Source organism: Pseudorca crassidens, chromosome 8 (genome assembly GCF_039906515.1).
Source record: "Pseudorca crassidens isolate mPseCra1 chromosome 8, mPseCra1.hap1, whole genome shotgun sequence".
Classification (NCBI taxonomy): domain Eukaryota; kingdom Metazoa; phylum Chordata; class Mammalia; order Artiodactyla; family Delphinidae; genus Pseudorca; species Pseudorca crassidens.
The window spans coordinates 101054931-101073612 of NC_090303.1; the positions used below are offsets into that span (position 1 = coordinate 101054931).

At 60.0% G+C, this 18682-nt stretch overlaps 3 protein-coding genes across 10 annotated transcripts in view; 1 reads left to right on the forward strand and 2 right to left on the reverse strand.

Annotated features, from left to right (window-relative positions):
- FASTK (Fas activated serine/threonine kinase) lies at positions 1-4650 on the reverse strand. Of its 4 annotated transcripts, none has more exons than XM_067747447.1 (10): positions 4456-4650; positions 3237-3659; positions 2562-2741; positions 2303-2442; positions 1258-1471; positions 997-1156; positions 691-782; positions 493-607; positions 305-419; positions 1-212 (listed from the first exon to the last, which is right to left on the reverse strand). In XM_067747447.1, the coding sequence occupies exons 1-10, from the start codon at positions 4535-4537 to the stop codon at positions 105-107; spliced, it is 1629 nt and encodes a 542-aa protein (XP_067603548.1). In that variant the 5' UTR covers positions 4538-4650; the 3' UTR covers positions 1-104. The 4 variants fall into 4 exon arrangements, with proteins under 4 accessions (XP_067603548.1, XP_067603547.1, XP_067603546.1 ...); XM_067747446.1 differs by lacking the exon at positions 4456-4650 and adding an exon at positions 4201-4430 and having other exon boundaries at positions 1003-1156; XM_067747445.1 differs by lacking the exon at positions 4456-4650 and adding an exon at positions 4201-4428.
- A 244-nt stretch (positions 4651-4894) lies between these two features.
- TMUB1 (transmembrane and ubiquitin like domain containing 1) lies at positions 4895-7461 on the reverse strand. Of its 2 annotated transcripts, none has more exons than XM_067747475.1 (3): positions 7309-7461; positions 6007-6425; positions 4895-5709 (listed from the first exon to the last, which is right to left on the reverse strand). In XM_067747475.1, exons 2-3 carry the CDS (start codon positions 6393-6395, stop codon positions 5358-5360), a joined length of 741 nt encoding a protein of 246 aa, XP_067603576.1. In that variant the 5' UTR covers positions 6396-6425; positions 7309-7461; the 3' UTR covers positions 4895-5357. The 2 variants fall into 2 exon arrangements, with proteins under 2 accessions (XP_067603576.1, XP_067603577.1); XM_067747476.1 differs by lacking the exon at positions 7309-7461 and adding an exon at positions 6779-7157.
- Positions 7462-10399: 2938 nt separating this feature from the next.
- AGAP3 (ArfGAP with GTPase domain, ankyrin repeat and PH domain 3) overlaps positions 10400-18682 on the forward strand; it is a 56374-nt gene continuing 48091 nt past the window's right edge. The window contains exon 1 of one of the 4 annotated variants that reach the window (XM_067747455.1): positions 10400-10764. In XM_067747455.1, coding sequence (XP_067603556.1) covers positions 10440-10764 — 325 coding nt within the window. In that variant the 5' untranslated portion in view covers positions 10400-10439. The remainder of the gene's footprint in view (positions 10765-18682) is intronic. The other 3 variants (XM_067747456.1, XM_067747461.1, XM_067747459.1) reach the window with 3 other exon arrangements.

Below are 18682 nucleotides of genomic sequence, written 5' to 3' on the forward strand. Positions count from 1 at the left end.
TGGGGAAGGAAAGGAACTTTAATGACAAATCAAAGCAGAGGGAGCCAAAGTGCAAACTGTCCATCCCCCGATGGGGGGGCCATCCTGAACCCATGTGCACGCCCTCACCCCCCTTCAGGCCCCCAGCGGAGGCCCAGGGCCTGAAGCTTCTGCCTCAGGTAGCTCTTGAGCTGGGGCAGGCCTCTCTGTGACTCCAGTTCCTCGAAGGGTAGCTGCAGGGGGAGAGGGTAGCAGGTTACCCCAGGGCCTGGCTGGCCAGGGGAGGGGTACTAGCTGAGTGTGTGGGCGTGGGGAGGGCTCTCACCGGCAGGAGCTGGTAGCCCATCAGGCCCAGATGCCGCTCCCGCAGAGCCCGTGAGCCCAGCAGCACTCTGCCATCCCGGCAGAAATGCCACCGTTCCCGCAGCATCAGTACCACCCTGGAGGAGAAGTGACTGGCTCAGAGCTGCTGTCTATGAAGGCAGGCGAGGCTCTCCCACCCTCTTCCCTTACCTTTGGGCAGGGTCACGGGTTGTGTAGGGACAGGACCGGGGAGGATACGGTAGGAAGGGGTCCTGGGTTCTCACGGGGAGCACAGCACCAGAGCTGCTGACACAGAGCAGGAAGTCTGCAGGGCATGGAGAGAGAGAGCTGCTGGCCTTCAGCGGAGGCTCCGTGTCCTGGCGAGCCGCTGGCCCACCCGGAGCTCACCTGTGCAGTAGCCTGGAGGCACGGTCAGGTCCTGCCGATACTTCTCCTCCCCCAGCAGCTGGCGCAGCCCCTCGGCTACTATATCCTTGTGACTGAGGGGGAGAGGAACACCGGTATCAGGAAAGCCCCCAAGACACTTGTTCTAGCTCCCTCCTGCCTAGTTCCACGGCCCTGGGAAATGCCTTTGCTGCTCCGCTCTGACTGCCTAGGGCGCAGCAGCACACACAGAACATGGTCCCCCGGGTTGGCCTACCCCGTGCTTCTTGCGGGCCACTCCCCTCCCCTCCCCAAAGCTGCCCCATCCACCTGTACTTGCAACGGGCACGGTCGGTGATGAGTGGCTGGGGGAAGATGGGCACTTGTTGCCTTCGGGGAAGGCGGGGACCCCGATATCCTGGGAGCTCCAGCTCCACGGCCGTGTCTAGCAGGGAGAGGTAGCGCCGCACAATCAGGGCGTGAGGGGTGCCTGCAGGAAAGCAGGACAAGGCTTACTGGGTTGCAGACCCCCACCCTGCTTCCCCTGCCCACTGGCTCCCCGGGACCCAGCCAGCCCTCCAGTCTGCGCACCACTGATGTGGCTGATGAAACCTGGGGAAAAAACAAAGTGCAGGGCTCGGAAGGGCAGGCACCGCAGCTGGCACAGTGACATCAAGATGTTGACAGTTGCCAGGGGGGCCACCCCTGCTTCCCGAGCCAGGATCCTCTCAAGGCAGGGCATGAACTGCTCTTCCAGAGGCAGGTAGTTCAGTCGCCCAAAGGGCAGGACCAACTTCTGTACCACCTGCGGAGCAAGGGCAGCCCATCACCCAGCGCGAAGCGGTTCTCCAGTATCCTTTACAAGCTGGACCTCAGGGAGGCTTGGCCTGCAAGCTCACAGCATCACCATAAAGGCAGGACAATCCCTCTACACACACACCAGAAGCTCAACAGGGTAAGCACTGCTTGAGCTCCACGCGATTAGTCTTCAAACAAGCAGAGGAGACGTGGCTGTGGGTTCTGTCCCTGAAGACTTAGCAGAGTGGGATCAACCAAGTTAAGACAGGGGCTGAGAGTGTTTGCAGGGCTTCCCTGGCGGCACAGTGGTTGAGAATCTGCCTGCCGATGCAGGGGACACGGGTTCGAGCCCTGGTCTGGGAAGATCCCCCATGCCGCGGAGCAACGAGGCCCGTGAGCCACAACTACTGAGCCTGCGCGTCTGGAGCTTGTGCTCCGCAACGAGAAAGGCCGCCATAGTGAGAGGCCCGCGCACCGCAATGAAGAGTGGCCCCCACTTGCCACAACTAGAGAAAACCCTCGCACAAAACGAAGACCCAACACAGCCAAAAATAATTAAATAACTTAATAAACTCCTACCCCCAACATCTTCTTTAAGGAAAAAAAAAAAAGAGTGTTTGGAGAAGTGCAGACAACCCAGGCATACATGCTGGGGAGCTGGACAAGCCAGCGAGGGTGTGAGCAAAGGTGGAACCCCACGGGAAAGAGCAGAGAGCCTAACTGGGTTGTCTGCTGCAGATAGAAGCAGCCAATCAGGCTGGGTGGGGGTTAGGCCTGCCAGGTGTCTTAGGATGGGATGAGTAGGAGAGGAGCATGGGAAGGTGGGAGGTAATCCCACCTTGCTGTTGAGCTGGGCTTCCTGGGCCACCAGGAAGTGGGCAATGGCTTCCAGAAGCTGGGGCTCCCGCAACCGGTGGCGGGCCAAGTGCTGGGCCAGGAGCACCATCACGTGGGGCGTCAGTTCCTCTGGCCTGGCCTCTGCAAAGAACAGCTCATCACACCGGACCCTCAGGTCAGACCTCAACTAGATTCCACCAGACACCACCTGCCTCCGCCTCAGCTCCCCTCCTCCCATGAACCTTAACCCCCTCCAGCACCTGCCAGGCTGCGGATGAGGTGATGCTGTGGATGCCGCTGGAAGCGGGGGCAGCTGAGAGCAGCTTCCAACCTTAGCCCACCGCGAAGGACAGGCTGCAGAGGGGGAGGTGGCTTCGGAGGGAGGCGGAACCTTTGCTCCTGCTCCAGGGCACACACCAGGGGCCCATCTGATGGGAAGCCTGAGGAGGAGAGGGTCAGAGGAGGCAGTCCTAGCAACCGGGAGTTGCTCTGCTCTGCTCCAGTCCTGGTTTAGTTAATGAATCCCCAATCCTTCTCATCTCTGTTTTCTGGGCTGGAAGGTTTGCTACAGAGCACGTGGAAACACTAGAGAAATGTGAGATATCACGTGCACTAAGGTATCAGAACAGTCTGTGGGGAAGGCCTTATACAAAGAAGGCAAGTGAGTTCTCATCTCTTGCCAGTGGTAACAAATTGCAGGGGCTTCCTAGAGCGCTGTATTAGAAGGGACCTGGGGTGGCACCCTAGCTAAGCTGCAGCACCTGCTGCTTGACTCGTGATGTCTGCCACGGATACAGGGGAGCAGCAGCAAGTGTGGCGGCGTACGTGCCGTTCCTGGCAAGCCCGAGGGGTGCGTTCTGTCAGCGATCTCGGGTCCTCTGCTGTTTCTCTATTCTTCCGTTAACGCCCACCCACCCCCCAGACACCGTCCTCACCAAGTAAGACTGCAAGGTGCAGACACACGTGGATGGTGTGAATGTCAAAGGAGGGGCAGTTTCGGATGATGAGCTGACTCAAGTCCTGAAGTGTGGCCTGCTCCACAGGAGGGGGTCGTGGCTGAGACCCCAAGAGCTGGCCCAGGCGACGGAGTGCCACAGGGTAGTGGTGGGCGCGCACCTTGGTGGGGTTCTGGCCCAGCCAGCGCAGCAGCTCCCCAGGGCTCCTCGCCTGTTCCAGAAGCCGCTGCAACCCCTGCACAGGGCCTGCATGGGGGGCTCCTCCAGGAGGCCGGTCTCCCCATTTGTTGGGCCCCAGACAGTAGGGCTGTACTGGTGGGAGCAGCAGCAGGCCAGACAGCCGAGCACTGGAGGCCTGGGCAGAGAGCAGGACTCGAAGCATGGAGTTGGGTGATGGAGACCCTGAGGGGTGGCCCAGAAAAGGGGGTGAGGTATTCTCCAACGGTGAGAAAGACCAGCTATCTACTCCTCACCTCGCTCCCCATCCGGTGGAGCCTGGGGTCAGAGCAACCCTGACTCATGTTCACCCTTCTTTATGACTGCTCTGCTCCACTTCCCAACCCGCCCCTCTCTGCCTTCTTCCATCCTCTGAAACAGCAATCGTAATCCTTCAGTGTGCTCAGCGTAGGGATATTTACAAAGCAATTCCACATGCATTATCCCCTCTCGTCCTCCTTACAGGCCTATGAGGAGGGAGGCAGGGCTGGCATTACCTCGATTTCACAAGTGGAGAAACCAAGGCCCAGAGAGGCGAGGGGGTTACGTTAAGCCCGAGGTCACGAATCTGGTTAGTGGTCGCGCCCAGCCTGGAGCCCAGCTCGCCGCGACGATACGCCCTCCCGACCACCTCCCCCTCCCGCAGGAGGCGGCGGCGGCACAGAGGGTGGAGCGCGGGCTCCGCAGCCGGACGGTCCTGGGTTCCATGCTGGGTGCTCCCACTTACCAGCTGCGTGACCTTGGACAAGTGGCTTCGTCTCTCTGCCCAAGTCTCCTCGCCCGTGAAACGAGAACGCAGGGCCCACCTTGGAGGGCGCCCGTGGAGCCCGAGGGCTCAGCTTTGCCATGGCGCGGAGTCGGCGGTGTCAGGGCCCTCCCCCAACGCCCACCCGGCCCGGGGATGCCAGGAGACCGTGGGCACGGTCGCCAACACCAACTCCCGCCGCCCTCCCGCGGCCCGCCCCGCAGGCACCACCCCTACATGGCTCCCCAGGCCCCGCGCAGATCGCTCCCTCGGTCGGTCTCGGGGCCCGGGGACCGAGCTCCCCCCGCGGCCTCCTCATCAGGGGGCCACCGAGTCCGCCATCTTCCCAGCAGCCCCCGGATCGCCGCCCAGACGCCAACCGCGGCACAGTCCTCGGCCAGCAAAGACGTGGCTCCCGTCAGTCCCCGCGCGCCAGGTCGCCGCGCGCCCCGCCCCCTGCTTCCGGGAAGCTGCGCGCGCGGCGATGGGGCGGGGCCGGGGCGGGGCCAAAGGGCTAGGGGGCTGAGGCTGGGATGAAAAGGTGACGGGGAGTCAGCGGCCGGGCTGGGCAGGTTGGGCAGAGCGAAGTGCCCGGTCGGCGCCCTTCATGCCTTGTCTCCCAGTGGGCAAGAGCTCCCCGGCCCCCGGGCCCGCACACGCAGACATACACCAAGGGTGAAAACTTCACAGTTATTTAATCTGCACATGTTCCAGAGAACCCCTTCCACCCCTCCCAGCTCCCCTTCTCCGGCCCCTCAGTCTTTGAGTCCCTAAATCAGCCCAAGGAGCTGTCAGGGACTAGAGGTGGCTGGATTCTCAGGCAGAACACTAAGAAGGGCCCAGGGGCGTGGCCCGGCTCTGCCCAGGGCCCAGGCAGCGACAGCAGCTGTCTGACCCGGAGGAGCCGACTGTTGGTGGGCGCTGAGGGCCAGCTGCCCCGGGGGGCGGCCCAGAGCCGTGGAGGTCGCAGGGAGGGGCCTCCGCTGGCCCCCGGAGTGCTCTGCGGCGCAGGGCTGGGCTCCAGGGTAGTGGGAAGAGGCAGGTCGGAGAGGCAGGCCTGGGCAGACAGCAACTCCCACCGTGTCGTGGGGAGCAAGGTCCGGAGGGGCCAGCAACACTGCCAAGGGCCCGTGGAGGCACTACGGGCGGTACATGGCAAAGGCCAGGAGACTGAGGAGCAGGGTGAAGCCGGCCAGACCCAGAGTGGCGGTCAGGGGAAAGAAGGGCCGGTACTGGATCTGGCAGTACCAGAGCAGCAGCAGCAGCAGAAGCAGCAGGGGCAGCAGCAGGCTGCCTACTTCCAGCCCGGAGGGGCCTGGCTCTGACCCCGGTGGGCACGGTGGGTGTGAGGGACCCACCCGAGTGGACACGTGGCAGTGGAGAACACAGTTGGGAGGGAGGTGAAGGCTGCCCAGGGTCTGGGTGTCGTCTCCTAACAGTTGCCCTTGGTAGATGAGTCGCACGTGCTGTTCCCGGCCAGGAAATTGGGTCCTGAGGAGAGAGCGACCTGGGTAATAGAGCAGGTCTCAGGCAATCCTGGCCCCTTGCCCGGAATAACTCTCCCACCCTCACCTCTGTCCTCCACCTACCACCCAAGTCAGGGCCTCTAAGGGGGCCCCTCCTGCTTCAGGGGAACAATACGGTGTGTGATTTGGGGGCCTCAGTTCCCTCATCTATAAACGGAGGGATAAGTCTCAGATACTGATATCCTCAGTGGCCCTTCTAGGTCTGTGATCATTCCCACCCCACTCTTTAGCACTTTATTCCTGTCCTCTCTTCCCGGCTTACCTTTTCAGGGAGCCAATGGTGTCATGGGGCCAGGCCCTGGCCACCTGCTCTGAATCGTTGAGGAATTTCAGCCGAAGTACTAGGGGCTCCTGGGGGGAGTCTGGAGGTGGCGGTGTTGCTGGGAGCCCCACGCCAGGTTCTGGCTGTGCAGCCTGACCTCTGTGTCTCAGGCTGGGGGTCTCAGCTCCTGGGGCCTCCCCTCTGATGCTGTCGGTGACCGCCATGGCTTCGCTGGGCTGTGTCGGTGCTGGGGTCCCTGACGGCTGGGGCAGTGGATCAGCGCCCTCGGCAGTGTGTGTTGAGACCCAGGCGAGAGCCAGCACCAGAAGGCAGGCAAGCACCGCGAAAAGGATGGTCACCTCATCACCCACCCCTTCGATCAGGGCCATGGCACCTGCCTTGCCCGCTGCGCTACCGAGCTGGAGAGGCACAAAGAACCCATGAGGGCCTGGCTCACCCGCCAGGAGCCCTCTGAACTTCGGGGGCGCTCCTGACCCCACCCCACCACAACTCTCCCACAGTCCTCAGACCTCTGCCCACATACCCGAGCCCCACCGTGGGACACGGACCGCTCTGACACCCAGTTACCCCAAACTTGCCCCACGTACCCCTTCCCATCACCAAATCCCAAGTCCTAATTTTTTGTAACCTGAGATCAGGTCTTCAACCAGCTGCCCAATTCACCCAAACCCTATTCCGAGGTCAGGGCCTTGACCTTCTAAGCGACTCTCCCCTAAATTCAACCTCCACCAAACTTCACCCCAAAGCTTACCTATTCTTCCCGTCTAGGTCATCCCAAAGTTTATCTACTCCTTCGTCTATTTCACCCCAAGCTTATCTACTCTTCCGTCGCTGAAGTTTCTCCAAGGGGGAAGAAAAAGGTCTCTCCACACACACACCTCCCGGTTACCATTTACCCAAACCCCGACCCGCGGCACGGGACCGCTTCCCAAGGCTTCCACACGCCAAAAGTCAAATTGCGCCCTTTGGCAAACTGGAACCTCCGAGGGCTGCCACCCCCCACCCAACTCGGCCGCTCCTGGTGCACTCAAACCCCACCCCGAGGCGGCCCGACCCCGCGCCTCCTCTGGAAGCCTCTCCAAACTCAGCCTGCTGCAGGACCCCAGATCTCGGCCGGGAATCCGAGACTTCGCCCTCCCCACCCTGATCCTCTATCACCCCTCCCATCTTCCCGCCCCCCACACCCACCCCCGAGTGGCGGGAGGGCGATCCCGGGGCGGGGCGAGCGGGGGCCAGCTGAGGTGGCGGCGGGGTGGGTACGGTCAAGGCGCAGGGACTCACCGCCTGGCTCCGCCAGCCCCATAGCGGACCCTCAGGCACTTCCGGGCGGGAGGTGGCGAGGTCGCAGACACCTGAAGGCACCCCCCGCGCCTTCCCCGCTGCCGCTGCGCCGCCGCCGCAGCCCGGAGTATTGTGGGTCTTGTAGTCCGGCGCGGTGAGCAGTCCCCGCCCTCCGCCCTGCGGACCCACGTGCGGGCTCGGCTGCCCGGTCTCGGTGCCCGCAAATCGCTGAGGGGCTGGTGGGGGCGTGTCTGGGGGTTGTTCCAGTCCGCAGAGGTTTTGGGCGGCAGCAGCATCCTCCCCCTACCCCTCGGGCAGCCAGGGCATGTATCACTCCAGAAACTAACGTCAGTTCGTCAGCTGGAGCGTGTCAGAGCACCGGTGTTTCGAGATGCAGCCTTTGGGGAGCTCAGGTGGACCCTACCCCGGCCTACTCTTAAGTCAGAGTGGACGCCGGAAGGCATCCTGGACCCTCCAAATTGACTCTTCAGCCCAGAGCCCAGTAGCCTTGGGCTGCCCCACCAGGCTGGCTGAGGATATCCATCTTCAGGGCTGGCCACCGCAGCTTGGGCTGCCTTATTTACCTGGTCCCCTCCTCCACTTTGCCCCTGTAAGACTGTGCAAGAAGCATGGACTTTGGAACCTGGCACAAATGCTGATCCCTTATCCCGTGCTTATCAACTATATGACCTTGTGTGCGTTATTGAATCTCTTTGAACCTAAATTTCTTCGTTCCTAAAACATACCTCATAAGACAATTGTAAGGAAAAAATTAGGTGTTTTATTAAACAAGTGTGAAAACTATGTAGGGGATCTGTCACACAGCAGATATTTGTTCACTTGGTATTAGAACACTTCCTCCACCCAAATCTGGCCTCAGAAATTAGGTATTTCTAGAGTATTGCTGTACAGGGGTTGTTGAGCCTCGGCCTGGCCCGGGCCAGTTAATTTCCATGGGTTTTCCCTCCCTCTGGGCTTCTATAGCCACAGAGAGGCACAGAGATCTTACATCCTAGACTGTATAGACCAGTCTTGATTAAAAGTAATGCACCCTAGTGTTCTGATAGCAAATGCTTACTTGTGGGAGCAAGCACTCCAAATGTTGCCTTGGGACAGTCAGTTTAGATTTATAATATAAAGAACTAACTTATTTCCAGTTCCTTCCTTCCCATTTATTCATTTATTCTAGAAATATTTTTTAAATGTATACTATGTGCTGGGCACTGGGTGAGATGCTGGGAGTACAGTGAATCAGACTCTATCCCTGCCCTCTTGTCACTCATATACTAATAAAGGAGACAAGTAGCCCACCAGTGCTAAAACAGGAATGTGCTGGCTGCCGGGGCAACATTTCTGAGGGACTCTTTACCCTCAACAGCTCTACTGGGAGGTACCTGGTGCAACTGCTTGATGTCAATTCTAACTAAGCTTCTAAAAGATATGTTAGATATTGCTCTTAGACTTACAGAACATAGGGTAGGTGATTTGTCCAACCACTATATTTTGCAGATGAAGCCCAGAGAGGGTGCAAGACATTCTGAAGGTCAAGCAGGTACGTAGAACCCACATCCCTCAGGAGTTTGGGAGGCCCCCGGTGTTGATTAGCTCGCACCAGCTTCTTTGGAAGGTACAAGAAACTTAGGAATGGTGACTGGGTTGGTACTGGGGTAGAGTTGTGTAGGTAGCTGAATGGTGGGCAACTTTTTGCTGGGAAAAGACCCAGCTTGGCCTGGGAAGTGGAAGGATATGTAAAAAGGATGACTGTGCCAGAGGACATCGGGGTGTAGCCCTGGCAGGCTGATTGGCTGGGACCAGTGCTCTGCAAATGCCCCCTCTTATGGGGTTCAGAAAAGTTGGGGGGGTGGCTAGCAGAACTGCATACAGCTTTAGCAATGGGGATGCAGAGGAACTAGGACGTTGAGGGAACTCCCTGGCCCCAGGAGTGGACAGGAACACAGTATAGACAAGGGAGAGAGGACAAAGAAAATTGAGACAGTCATGTGGACTCTGGTGCGTGTCTTGAATGGGGTGAGTGGGAAAGAAGGCATAATATTTGATTCCTTTCTCTTCTTCCTTCCCCCTTTCAGTGGGGTCCAGCTGTGTTCACTGGTCCTCTCCCGGTCCGGCAGTGGGTGTCTTCTTGGAGAGGCTGGAAGATAAGTGTGGGGACGTTGTTGTTTAAAGTGTCATTTCCAAGGGCCCCGCAGATGAAGCTCTCCTCAGGAAGAACTGGAAATAGAATCCGGGAATCCAGATTTCCAGCCTAGCTGCTGCAGCCGGCAATGGAGAGTCCAGGCAGGGCCCGAGAGAGAACCCTGGGTCGGCGTGGTCTCTAGGGTTGACCTCAGGGCCCTGGGACAGGGGAGCCTGTGCCGCACTGAAGGCAGGGCGATGTAAGGGAGGCGCAACTGGGCCTGGCCTGGCGACCCTCCTCGGCCAATCAGCCGCGTTCATCAGTACCCTCGGGCGCAGGGCACTGTGCGGGCGCTGCCCAGAGATCGGACACCCCACCCAGACCAGCGCAGGGAGGCGAAAGCGACAGCCGGGGCCGGGAGGGGGGCAGTGCAGCTGTCCTCTCGAAGCGAGGGCCCCTCGCGGCGGGTGTAGGTGGGGCCTGGAGAGGAGGCGGAAGGGCCGAAGCTGGGTGGGAGGGGCCCGGCCGCCGGGGCTGGAGCGCGCGGCTCGGGGGTGGAGGCTGCAGAGCCAGCGAGCAGAGCGAGGGGCGGGGGCGCTGGGGCCCGCGCGCAGGAGGGGCGGGGGCGGGGGCGGCGGGGAGGGGGGCTCGGGCTGCGTGTGCTGGAGCCGGCGGGGGCGGCGGTGCGTGCGCATGACGCGGGGGGAGGGCCCGGGCCGCGCGCTCCCGGTCCCGTTGTTGTTGCCGCTGGAGGCTGCTCCCAGGCAGCGGGATCGCGGCGCCGGGAAGCGCCCGGCAGCGGTGGCCACAGCGTGCGCGGCGGCGCCTCCCGGCCTCGGCCCCCGGCCCCCGGCCCCATGCACTAGCCCCGCGCCGCCGGCTCCTTAGTCCCGGCCCCGCCAGCCCCGCGCGCCCGCCCGCCCGCCGCCGCTGCCGCTGCCGCCGCGCCGCCCAGGGATCCGGCCGGGCCCGCCTCGGGCCCCGCGGCTCCGGAACCATGAACTTCCAGGCGGGCGGGGGGCAGAGCCCGCAGCAGCAGCCGAGCCTGGCGGCGCCGGGGGGCGGCGGCGGCGGCGGCGCGGGGGGCGGCGGGCAGTTCGGCGGCGCAGGGCCGGGGGCCGGGGGCGGCGGCGGCCCCTCGCAGCAGCTGGCCGGCGGGCCTCCCCAGCAGTTCGCGCTCTCCAACTCGGCGGCCATCCGGGCCGAGATCCAGCGCTTCGAGTCCGTGCATCCCAATATCTACGCCATCTACGACCTGATCGAGCGCATCGAGGACCTGGCGCTGCAGAACCAGATCCGGGAGCACGTCATTTCCATCGAGGGTGAGCTGAGCCGGGGGCTGCGGGAGCTGGGGCGCGGTGGCTTCTCCGGCGCCGGCCGGGGCCTTTGCTGGCCCGTTCCGGCCACGCTCTCCCCGTTGGGGGTCCTCGCGCGCCTGAGGTCGGGGCTACGCGGTTTGCTGATCGCTGGCGCTGCATAGCCGGCGGCCAGGCTTCGCCATTTCTCGTCCGGGAACACTTTGGGGCTGGGGGCAGGTCCCGTGCCAGGGGACAGGTTTTCTGATCTTAGTGCTCCAGGGCGTGAGGGTGGTGTCGCTCCGGGGACGGGTGCGCTCGGAACCACAGAGGTTCTGGGGTCCAGAGGCCAGGTCTGGTCAGGCATGGCCGGGTAGGGTGGGCGCGGCGGAGGGCCTCGGCGGGCCGGGAGGTGGGGCCGCTGCCGGAGAGGCGTCTCAGCCGCTGTCCCGGCCCTGCCCGCAGCGGAGCGGTGGATCGGAGCCTCCCGTTAGTGGATGGCAGCATTCCCGGGCCCAGCGCCCGCGGGTCCCGGAGGGTGGCGCTCGCCGAGGCTCGCTCTCCCGACGCACACCCTCCACGCTGCCGCGGCCCGGCGGGCGCGGGCCAGGCCTGGCGCGGGGCTTGGGCGCCGGGGCCGCGTGGGAAGCCCCGGCCGGGCCAGCGGCGCGTTCGCTGGGTCCCCCGCGCGCCGGGCACCCGCCGCTGCTCTCCAGGGAGCCGCTCGAGAGGCGGGCTCGGGGCTGGTGGGCGCTGACCGACCTCCAGGGACACAGCGCCAGGCGTCGGGGACTAGAACCCCGGGCCACTGAGCTGCCCAGCGCTCCTTTCTCTAGGCTCTCGGGCCCTGGACTTCGGCTACTGAGGGGCAGAGGAAGTGGGTGCACGCTGCTGGCAGATGTACCACGACCCCGGGTGTGGTGGGGACGGGCAGCACCGGCAGACACCCCAGCGGCGTGGTGACCTTTGAACGCATGTGGGGCAGATGGGCCTGGCCCTGGGCCATCTGCTTCCTCCTCCGGCTCCATTTGCAGGGGGGCGCCCGCCAGCAGGTGGTGGGCTCGGAAATGCGGGCAGAGGGCAAGGCCTTTTGCTGGTGACTTGGGGTTGTGGGCAGGGCCCTGTGCAGTACTTGGGCCTCAGAGTTAGGGCCGCACTCCCATCTTTCTCTCATTGCGTGAGGCTCTTGGGGGTGTCCTTCACCTGAACACCCCGTTTCTGCTTTCAGAGGTCCCCGTGGCTGAGGAAGGCATAGTTGGTCTTTTGGGGGTAGGGGAACGCAGTTTAGAGCTGGGGTCCTGCTCTTTTCGTGTAGCATTCCCGTCTGCCTTCTTTCTGTCCTTTTCCCAGCTCTCTCGCATCGCATCTCTTTCCTCTGAAGGCTGAGTTCACTGTGAACTAATTAGGTGACAGAAAAAAACTCGTTAGCATGGATCTGAGTAAATGGCCTGAATCATCGGTGTGGCTGGGGACCAGGAGATGGCATTTGTGTGAGCCAGGGGCCCCAAAGAGAGGAGATGACCAATATTTCCTCCTAGATCTGAAGGGGTGGGGGGTGGGGGGAAGAAATGCCATTCCCTGCAGCTTCCCTGTTTCCCCAGAGGAAGTAAGTTCCTGACCAGCACCAAGATGCCTCCCCCACCCCTCACAGCCCCTTTTGGAGGGAGTGGGACAGCCCCAGGAGGGGAGGGATGGCGTCCAGAGCAGGGAGAGGCAGAATTGGCCGGATTCCACGTCTAACTCCCGCTTCCTTAACAGTACCCCCGCCCCCCGAGCTCAGGAGGTCTCTGGCCCGGCATCTTCCGTGATGTGGAGGCCAGAGTTCCTGGGACATACTTGGGTTTTCACCCCCATCTTGAATTCAACACGATAGGCGGAATTTCCCCTTAGAGCCCTCCCCCGTGACCAGCTTCCCCATTGCGATTTGGAAGTACCCCACATTCCGTCTGCTTAGCCTGGAAGCTTGGTATCACCATTGCGGATCCTGGGACCCAGTGTTTCATTGTCACCAGGGCCCAGCTGCTCCTCACACATCCGTTCCCAGCTCTCCTGGTCCCTACTTCCCTGCTCTTTCTTGGCAAGACCTCCCACCTCTTTCTTCTTCTCCCCTTTTTTTTTCCAGCCTCTCTCTTGGAACCCATCTTTATTACCCACCTCACCCTTGCTTTCCCACTCCTGTCGCCCCAGCTTTTCTGCTGTAGGCAGGCATCAAAAAAAAAAAAAAAAAACCCAGAAAACTCCTTCTCCGATTTCTGCCGTATATCCTTCCTCTCCCCATCTGCCAAACCATATTGCCGCCGTCCTGCAAAGCGGCGTCGGCACCTTCTCTCTCTGTGGAGGGAGGGCAGCAGCTTCTCTGGCGGGCGTTTCCCTGCTCACTCTCTGAGCCTGACCGAGGCCCCTGCCAGGGCCCAGCGGACTTGGGTCGAGACTGTTACATAAACACATTCATCGCCTGGGAGGCTGATCCTATGTTTACTAGGGGTGAGCCTCTTAGGGGAAAGGGATGACATTTTCCTAGTGTGTAAGAAGCCTCATTCAGTAATACTTTAGTGAAGGGTGCGTTTGAGCTTTGAAGGTGACTGCGGAGATGCGGTCGGGATGCATTTGGGACTGAGGAAGCGTGGTGGCACCTTGCCCTCCTGTATTCTCTCTGTCTGCTTCTGTCAGCCCCTCTCACCCCGTGGCCAGGGCAGGAAGAAGCAGAGGAACTTTGAGCTTTCCTGTGTTTCAGGACAGGATCTGGAGGGAGGGAGTTCCTTTTCCCACCAAAGTCCAAGGAAAGAGAAAACCTGTCCACCCTACGGTCTTAAGGAACGAGCGGAATGTCACCAGGAGCTGGGACGGAGGCATAGACAGCCTACTGCGTGCGGAGCCCTTGAGCCACTCTCACCTCCCTGGTGGGTACACCGAGGCTCAGAGGAGCGAGGGACCTGCAGCGAGGGGTGCTCCCGGGGCTTGCTCGGGTGTCCTGGCTGTGTCCTAGAAAGAGGACACGAAGGAACCAGGCCTTGGTCCAGATGGGGGACAGTCTGGGCATACAGAACGCAGGGGTGCTGGGCCAAGTGAGCCGGAAGCCAGGATGAGGTGTTGGGAGAAGCAGCCCTTGGGGTCCCAGCAGGTGGCCTGGAAAGGCAGGCTTGTCCCTGAGTCGATGTGAGCCCGGGGAGGTCTGCCCAAGGGGAGGCCCGCATGGAGGGCCTGGAAGCGGACTGTGGCCCCGGGAGGCTACTGCTGCGGCAGGAACCCGGCTTTGTCAACTGGGTGACTTGTTCCCTTGGCCCTTGGTTTTCCCCCAGGGGTTTTTAAGCAGTGAAATTCCTCGGAGAGGCACCGTCTGCCTGCCCCTGTGGGCTCCGGGCTTGGTAACATTCTGAAAGGACTCAGGTAAAAAGAGGTGCGGGTTTTCCTGTCTGGTTCAAAATTAGGCTGAAGAGAGAAGGGGGTCCGGACCTGTGGGCAGGGCAGTCGGAGGGGGCAGCCTCAGCATCTGCAGGCTTCCCTGCAGGCCTGCCCAGGGCTCTAGAGTTTGTCCCCTGTTTCGTCTGTGTGCTGTGACTAGATCCCAGCAACAGCGCTCTGATGCAGAGAGCAGAGTGGTGTGCGTTTTGGAGACAGAGAAGCCCTCTCCTGAGCTGATTCCCTTCTGCCTGCTCCTCGGGGTGGGCGTCCCCCAACCTGCTGCTAATTCTCGCCTGTGGGACTTGCTCAAGTCTGCGTTTCTGAGGCTCCCTCCCGTGGGTTCGGGATGGGGGCCCAGGGATCTGCATTTGTAACTTCCCCGGCCCCTTCTGGGAATTAGCTGGTTTGGAGAATGAGTGCCTGGTGGGGGACTGGTTATTTAGGACTTTGCACAGAAGAGCTCTAGGAGTTCTGAAAAAGAGGATATCAGTGTGGGTGCCAGTGGCCTGGGAAAGCTGCGTTTGTTCCAGATACATTTATTTAGCGCCTACTGTGTGGTCCAGTCGCATCTAGCGCAGTGGAGAGCAGGAGGGGAGAGAGGGGGCTGAGCCAGCGCTCTAGACCCTGGAGGTGAATGGATCAGCGTGTAGGAGGTGCCAGAGGGGGGATTGGGAGTGGCAGGAATAAAGGCCGGGTTTTAAGAAAAGCAGGGCGGAGATGAGAGACTGGGGAAGCCTTGTCAGGACCCCAAGCCTGCGGGAACTCGGGCAGCCTCGAGATGCAGCCTCCCCACCCCCCACTCAGTCCTCCTTCACTGCGCTCCAGCTCTCTGCCAGGTGGAAGGCACCGTATAGATAAGACGGTCCTCGCTCGTCAACACCCTGTGGCTGGCACATACCCTAACTTTCCTCTACCAGTTATTTCTTTAACTGAATGTGTGCCAGGCGCAGGGTCTGAGAGGTGCTCCGTGCAGAGGGAACAGGTTGGCAAAGGCGGCAAGGGTCGGGGTTCGAGGAACAGCAGGCTGGTCTGCGTGCCTGGAGCGTTGAGTCCACGGGGGACAGGCGGGAGGACCCTGGTTCGGGAGTTTTGAATGCTTTATCCTGTATTAATTCACTTACACCTCACCTTGTTCCGGAAGACCATACGAGGGTGACCCTTAAGCCTGCAGGAGATGGGCTGTCACGAGAGGGTTGAAGTAGAAGCCAACCGGCAGGTCGTATTTGAGAGCCGGTTGCATTTGAGAACTTACTCTCTGTGCAGTGCCGGCTGGATCAGAGGGAGAAGGCCACGGGGAGAGCAGGCAGGAGAGGTGGATTAATGAGCTCTTAGTGTCCACGCCGTACATTTGACTGTGAGCCCTCCCTAGCAGCTGTCAGCGGGCCTCTGGCCTCAGAACCTCAGGAATGGAGGGGGAAGGAGGCCCTAGCTTGGGGGAGGCAGGCCCGGGGCCCTGAGAACTCCTGTGTCTCTGCCCAGCATCTCCTGAACACCCACTTAGGTCCCTTTGGCTTGCCCCCATTCTCTTCTTAATATGCAGGTAACTCGAGATTAGTTGAACCAGAGAGCATTCCTCCTGACGCCTAGCCAACTTCCACCACGCAGGCCAGGGGTGAGGGGCAGCTAATTTTGGTGCATGGAGCTGAGCTCTAGGGTTATGGAAGCGGGAAGGGAGGGGACCGGGATCTCCTGCTTTGAGGATGGGGACCATGGGCTGCGCAGTGTTCCACCAGTTAACATTCCTCACCTGCCTGCTGGAGATGGTCACGAGGCCTCTGCAATCCTTTGCAGTCTTCTCCGGTTTGCAGGTATCATCTCCATTTTGCAAATGAGATCTCCTAGGACTGAGACGGAGTCACTTCCCAAGGCCGCACAGGAGCGGCACAGCCGGGGACTCTGCCTGGTTTTCCACCTCCAGGCCTCGTGCTCCTCCCCTCACATGGATGGGCCGACTGAGCTTTGCTGGGCCAGGCTGGACACCCAGTCAGCCCTTCTGGGTGCCTCTCAGGCAAGGTTTTGACCTCGAGTTGAACTTTTGGAAGCTTTTAGAGTATCACTTAAGGGTGACCCCGAGCTCTTCTTTCCTGCCATGGTTTTCTTCTGAGTGTCTTGAATCCCCAACTGGCTCTTGGAGGGGGGCTCTCCCTTCTATGAGCAGCATGGCTGTTGTGCGTAGGAGAAAGATGCTTGGTCAAGAAACACTCCAAAATATTTGAACATTTAAAAAATTTAAGTATATGTTTATTTTATTTTTTTTAATAACTTACTATTTTTAAAATTAATTAATTTTTGGCTACGTTGGGTCTTCATTGCTGCGCGTGGGCTTTCTCTAGTTGCGGTGAGCGGGGGCTACTCTTCGTTGTGGTGCGCGGGCTTCTCATTGCGGTGGCTTCTCTTATGGAGCACAGGCTCTAGGTGCACGGACTTCAGTAGTTGTGGCTCGCGGGCTCTAGAGCGCAGGCTCAGTAGTTGTGGCACACGGGCTTAGTTGCTCGGCGGCATGTGGGATCTTCCCGGACCAGGGCTTGAACCCGTGTCCCCTGCATTGGCCGGTGGATTCTTAACCACTGCGCCACCAGGGAAGCCCCTAAATATATGTTTAAATGACAAAAATTATGCATGCTGGTTATAACACATTCAAATGTGGAAAGGAAGTCGAAGAAATGTGTGTGCCCCCCACCCCTCTCCAAGGTACCTGCTGTTGTCTGTCTGTCTGATGGGTGTCTTTCCCATCTGCTTTCTCTCCTATATATATCTACTGTCTACTGCTCTATGATTGATGACACTCTTGGCGTTTTACAGCGAAAGTGGGACTTCTGTGGGAAATACTCCACTGGGAGAAGGGGAACCAGAGTCTCAGTTTCAAGAAAGGCATCTGCGTTCATGCACCCGTCTGGCAGCTCCCTGCGGGGCAGTTGGGATACCTGGGTTCTCATTCCTGTTCTGCCGCCGACTGGCTGTGAGAACTCGGGCAAGTCATAAAGGCGCCCCCAATCCCCCCGGCCGGTTCTCCTAGAACCCAGTTCTGGTTTCATCTGCACAGCTCTCTGTGACCCCGCCTTCGAGCATTTGGATCATCTCAGTCTTGGGTCCCTGGTCCAGGGAGGGCAGACTCCATTCAGTGGGAGGTTCTGAGGCTGCCTTCTTGTGCGCAGCATATGACACGCGCTGCCTGGGAGCCCTCCAGGAGCTGGTCATCGCCTCTGTTCCTGAGTTTCCTCAGGTAAGGAGGAGGGGTAGTGACAGTGTGATGGAGTTAGGCGCGGTGGGTGCCGACAGCGGTGCCTGGTACAGAGCGAGCGCCCAGTGCGTGCTCGTGGTGAGCTGAGGGGCTGCGTGCAGTTGATCCAAGTCTCCTGGTACCTAGATCTTTTCACACTTGTCTGATTATTTCCTTTGGACAAATTCCCAAGTGGGAGAAAACAGTGAGGCCATCGGGCACGCACGACCTTTTGGGGACTTTCTCTGTGCGCCACACTGCCCTGCAGGAAGGCCCTTCCCGTTTCCCTGGGGCAGAGACTGCCTTTTCCCTGCCCACCCTGTCCACTTGAAAGGTGAAGAGAAATGATTTTTGTTGTTGTTTTATCTTGTGTGTATCTGATCACTAGTGAGAGTCAACATGAAACATAATGTTTTTGGTTGTTGTATTTTGTTGAATTCCCGTCATATCCTTTATTCATCTTCCTCGTGGTTTGTTACTCTTTTTCTTAATGTGTGTAAGATAGTTTTGTTTTTGTTTTTGTTTTTTTTGGCTCTGCGCCACGTGGGATCTTACTTCCCCCACCAGGGATCGAACCCACACCCCCTACAGTGGAAGCGCAGCGTCTTGACCACTGGACTGCCAGGGAAGCCCCTGTGTAGGACAGTTTTAATATGCAAACATATATCAGGCATACATTGCCGATTGCTGGAGGGGAGCTGGGGTCTTGATCTCTCTGGCAGCACTCTGGCCCTCCCGGGGCCCTGGGCACCAAGGTGAGTGAGCCCACAGCACATGGTCCCAGAGGGATGTCTATGCCTCTGCTGTTGTCGTGCCTGTTTATAGTGTGTATTTTCTTTCTCTTTCTTGTTTGTCAGCACCCCTCCTTGCCACTGTTGGTGCACCCGCCCACAGCAGTTTCTCTTTTGCCTTTTAATTTGTTGCTTTGCTGGCTTGCGAACCTGGAGCCCAAGCTGGTAGAGTGGGATTCGAGCCCAGTCATGGCCTCTCCGTGTGTGTCTGTGGGTCTGTGTGTGCGGCAGGGCTGGGAGGCCGGGAGAGCTGGACCCCACTCGGGGCTCCTGCTCTGCTCCTGGTGGGAGCTCCCGGCCCCTCCTCTGTGTGTGGTCTCTTCCAGGGAGGGGCAGATGCACTTCCCTGCCCAGAGAACTTTTTTGGTTAAACAGACCCTAGATGAAGGCCCTTTGCTAAGAAGCACTGTGATGATTTGGTGGCTTTCAGTCCCTCTGAAGCCCCACTCGTCCTGGTTATTGCTTCTAGACTCTTCTAGACTGTTTTGGCCTGGATGATGTGGTAGGATGGAGCCTGGTGTCATTCCTTCTC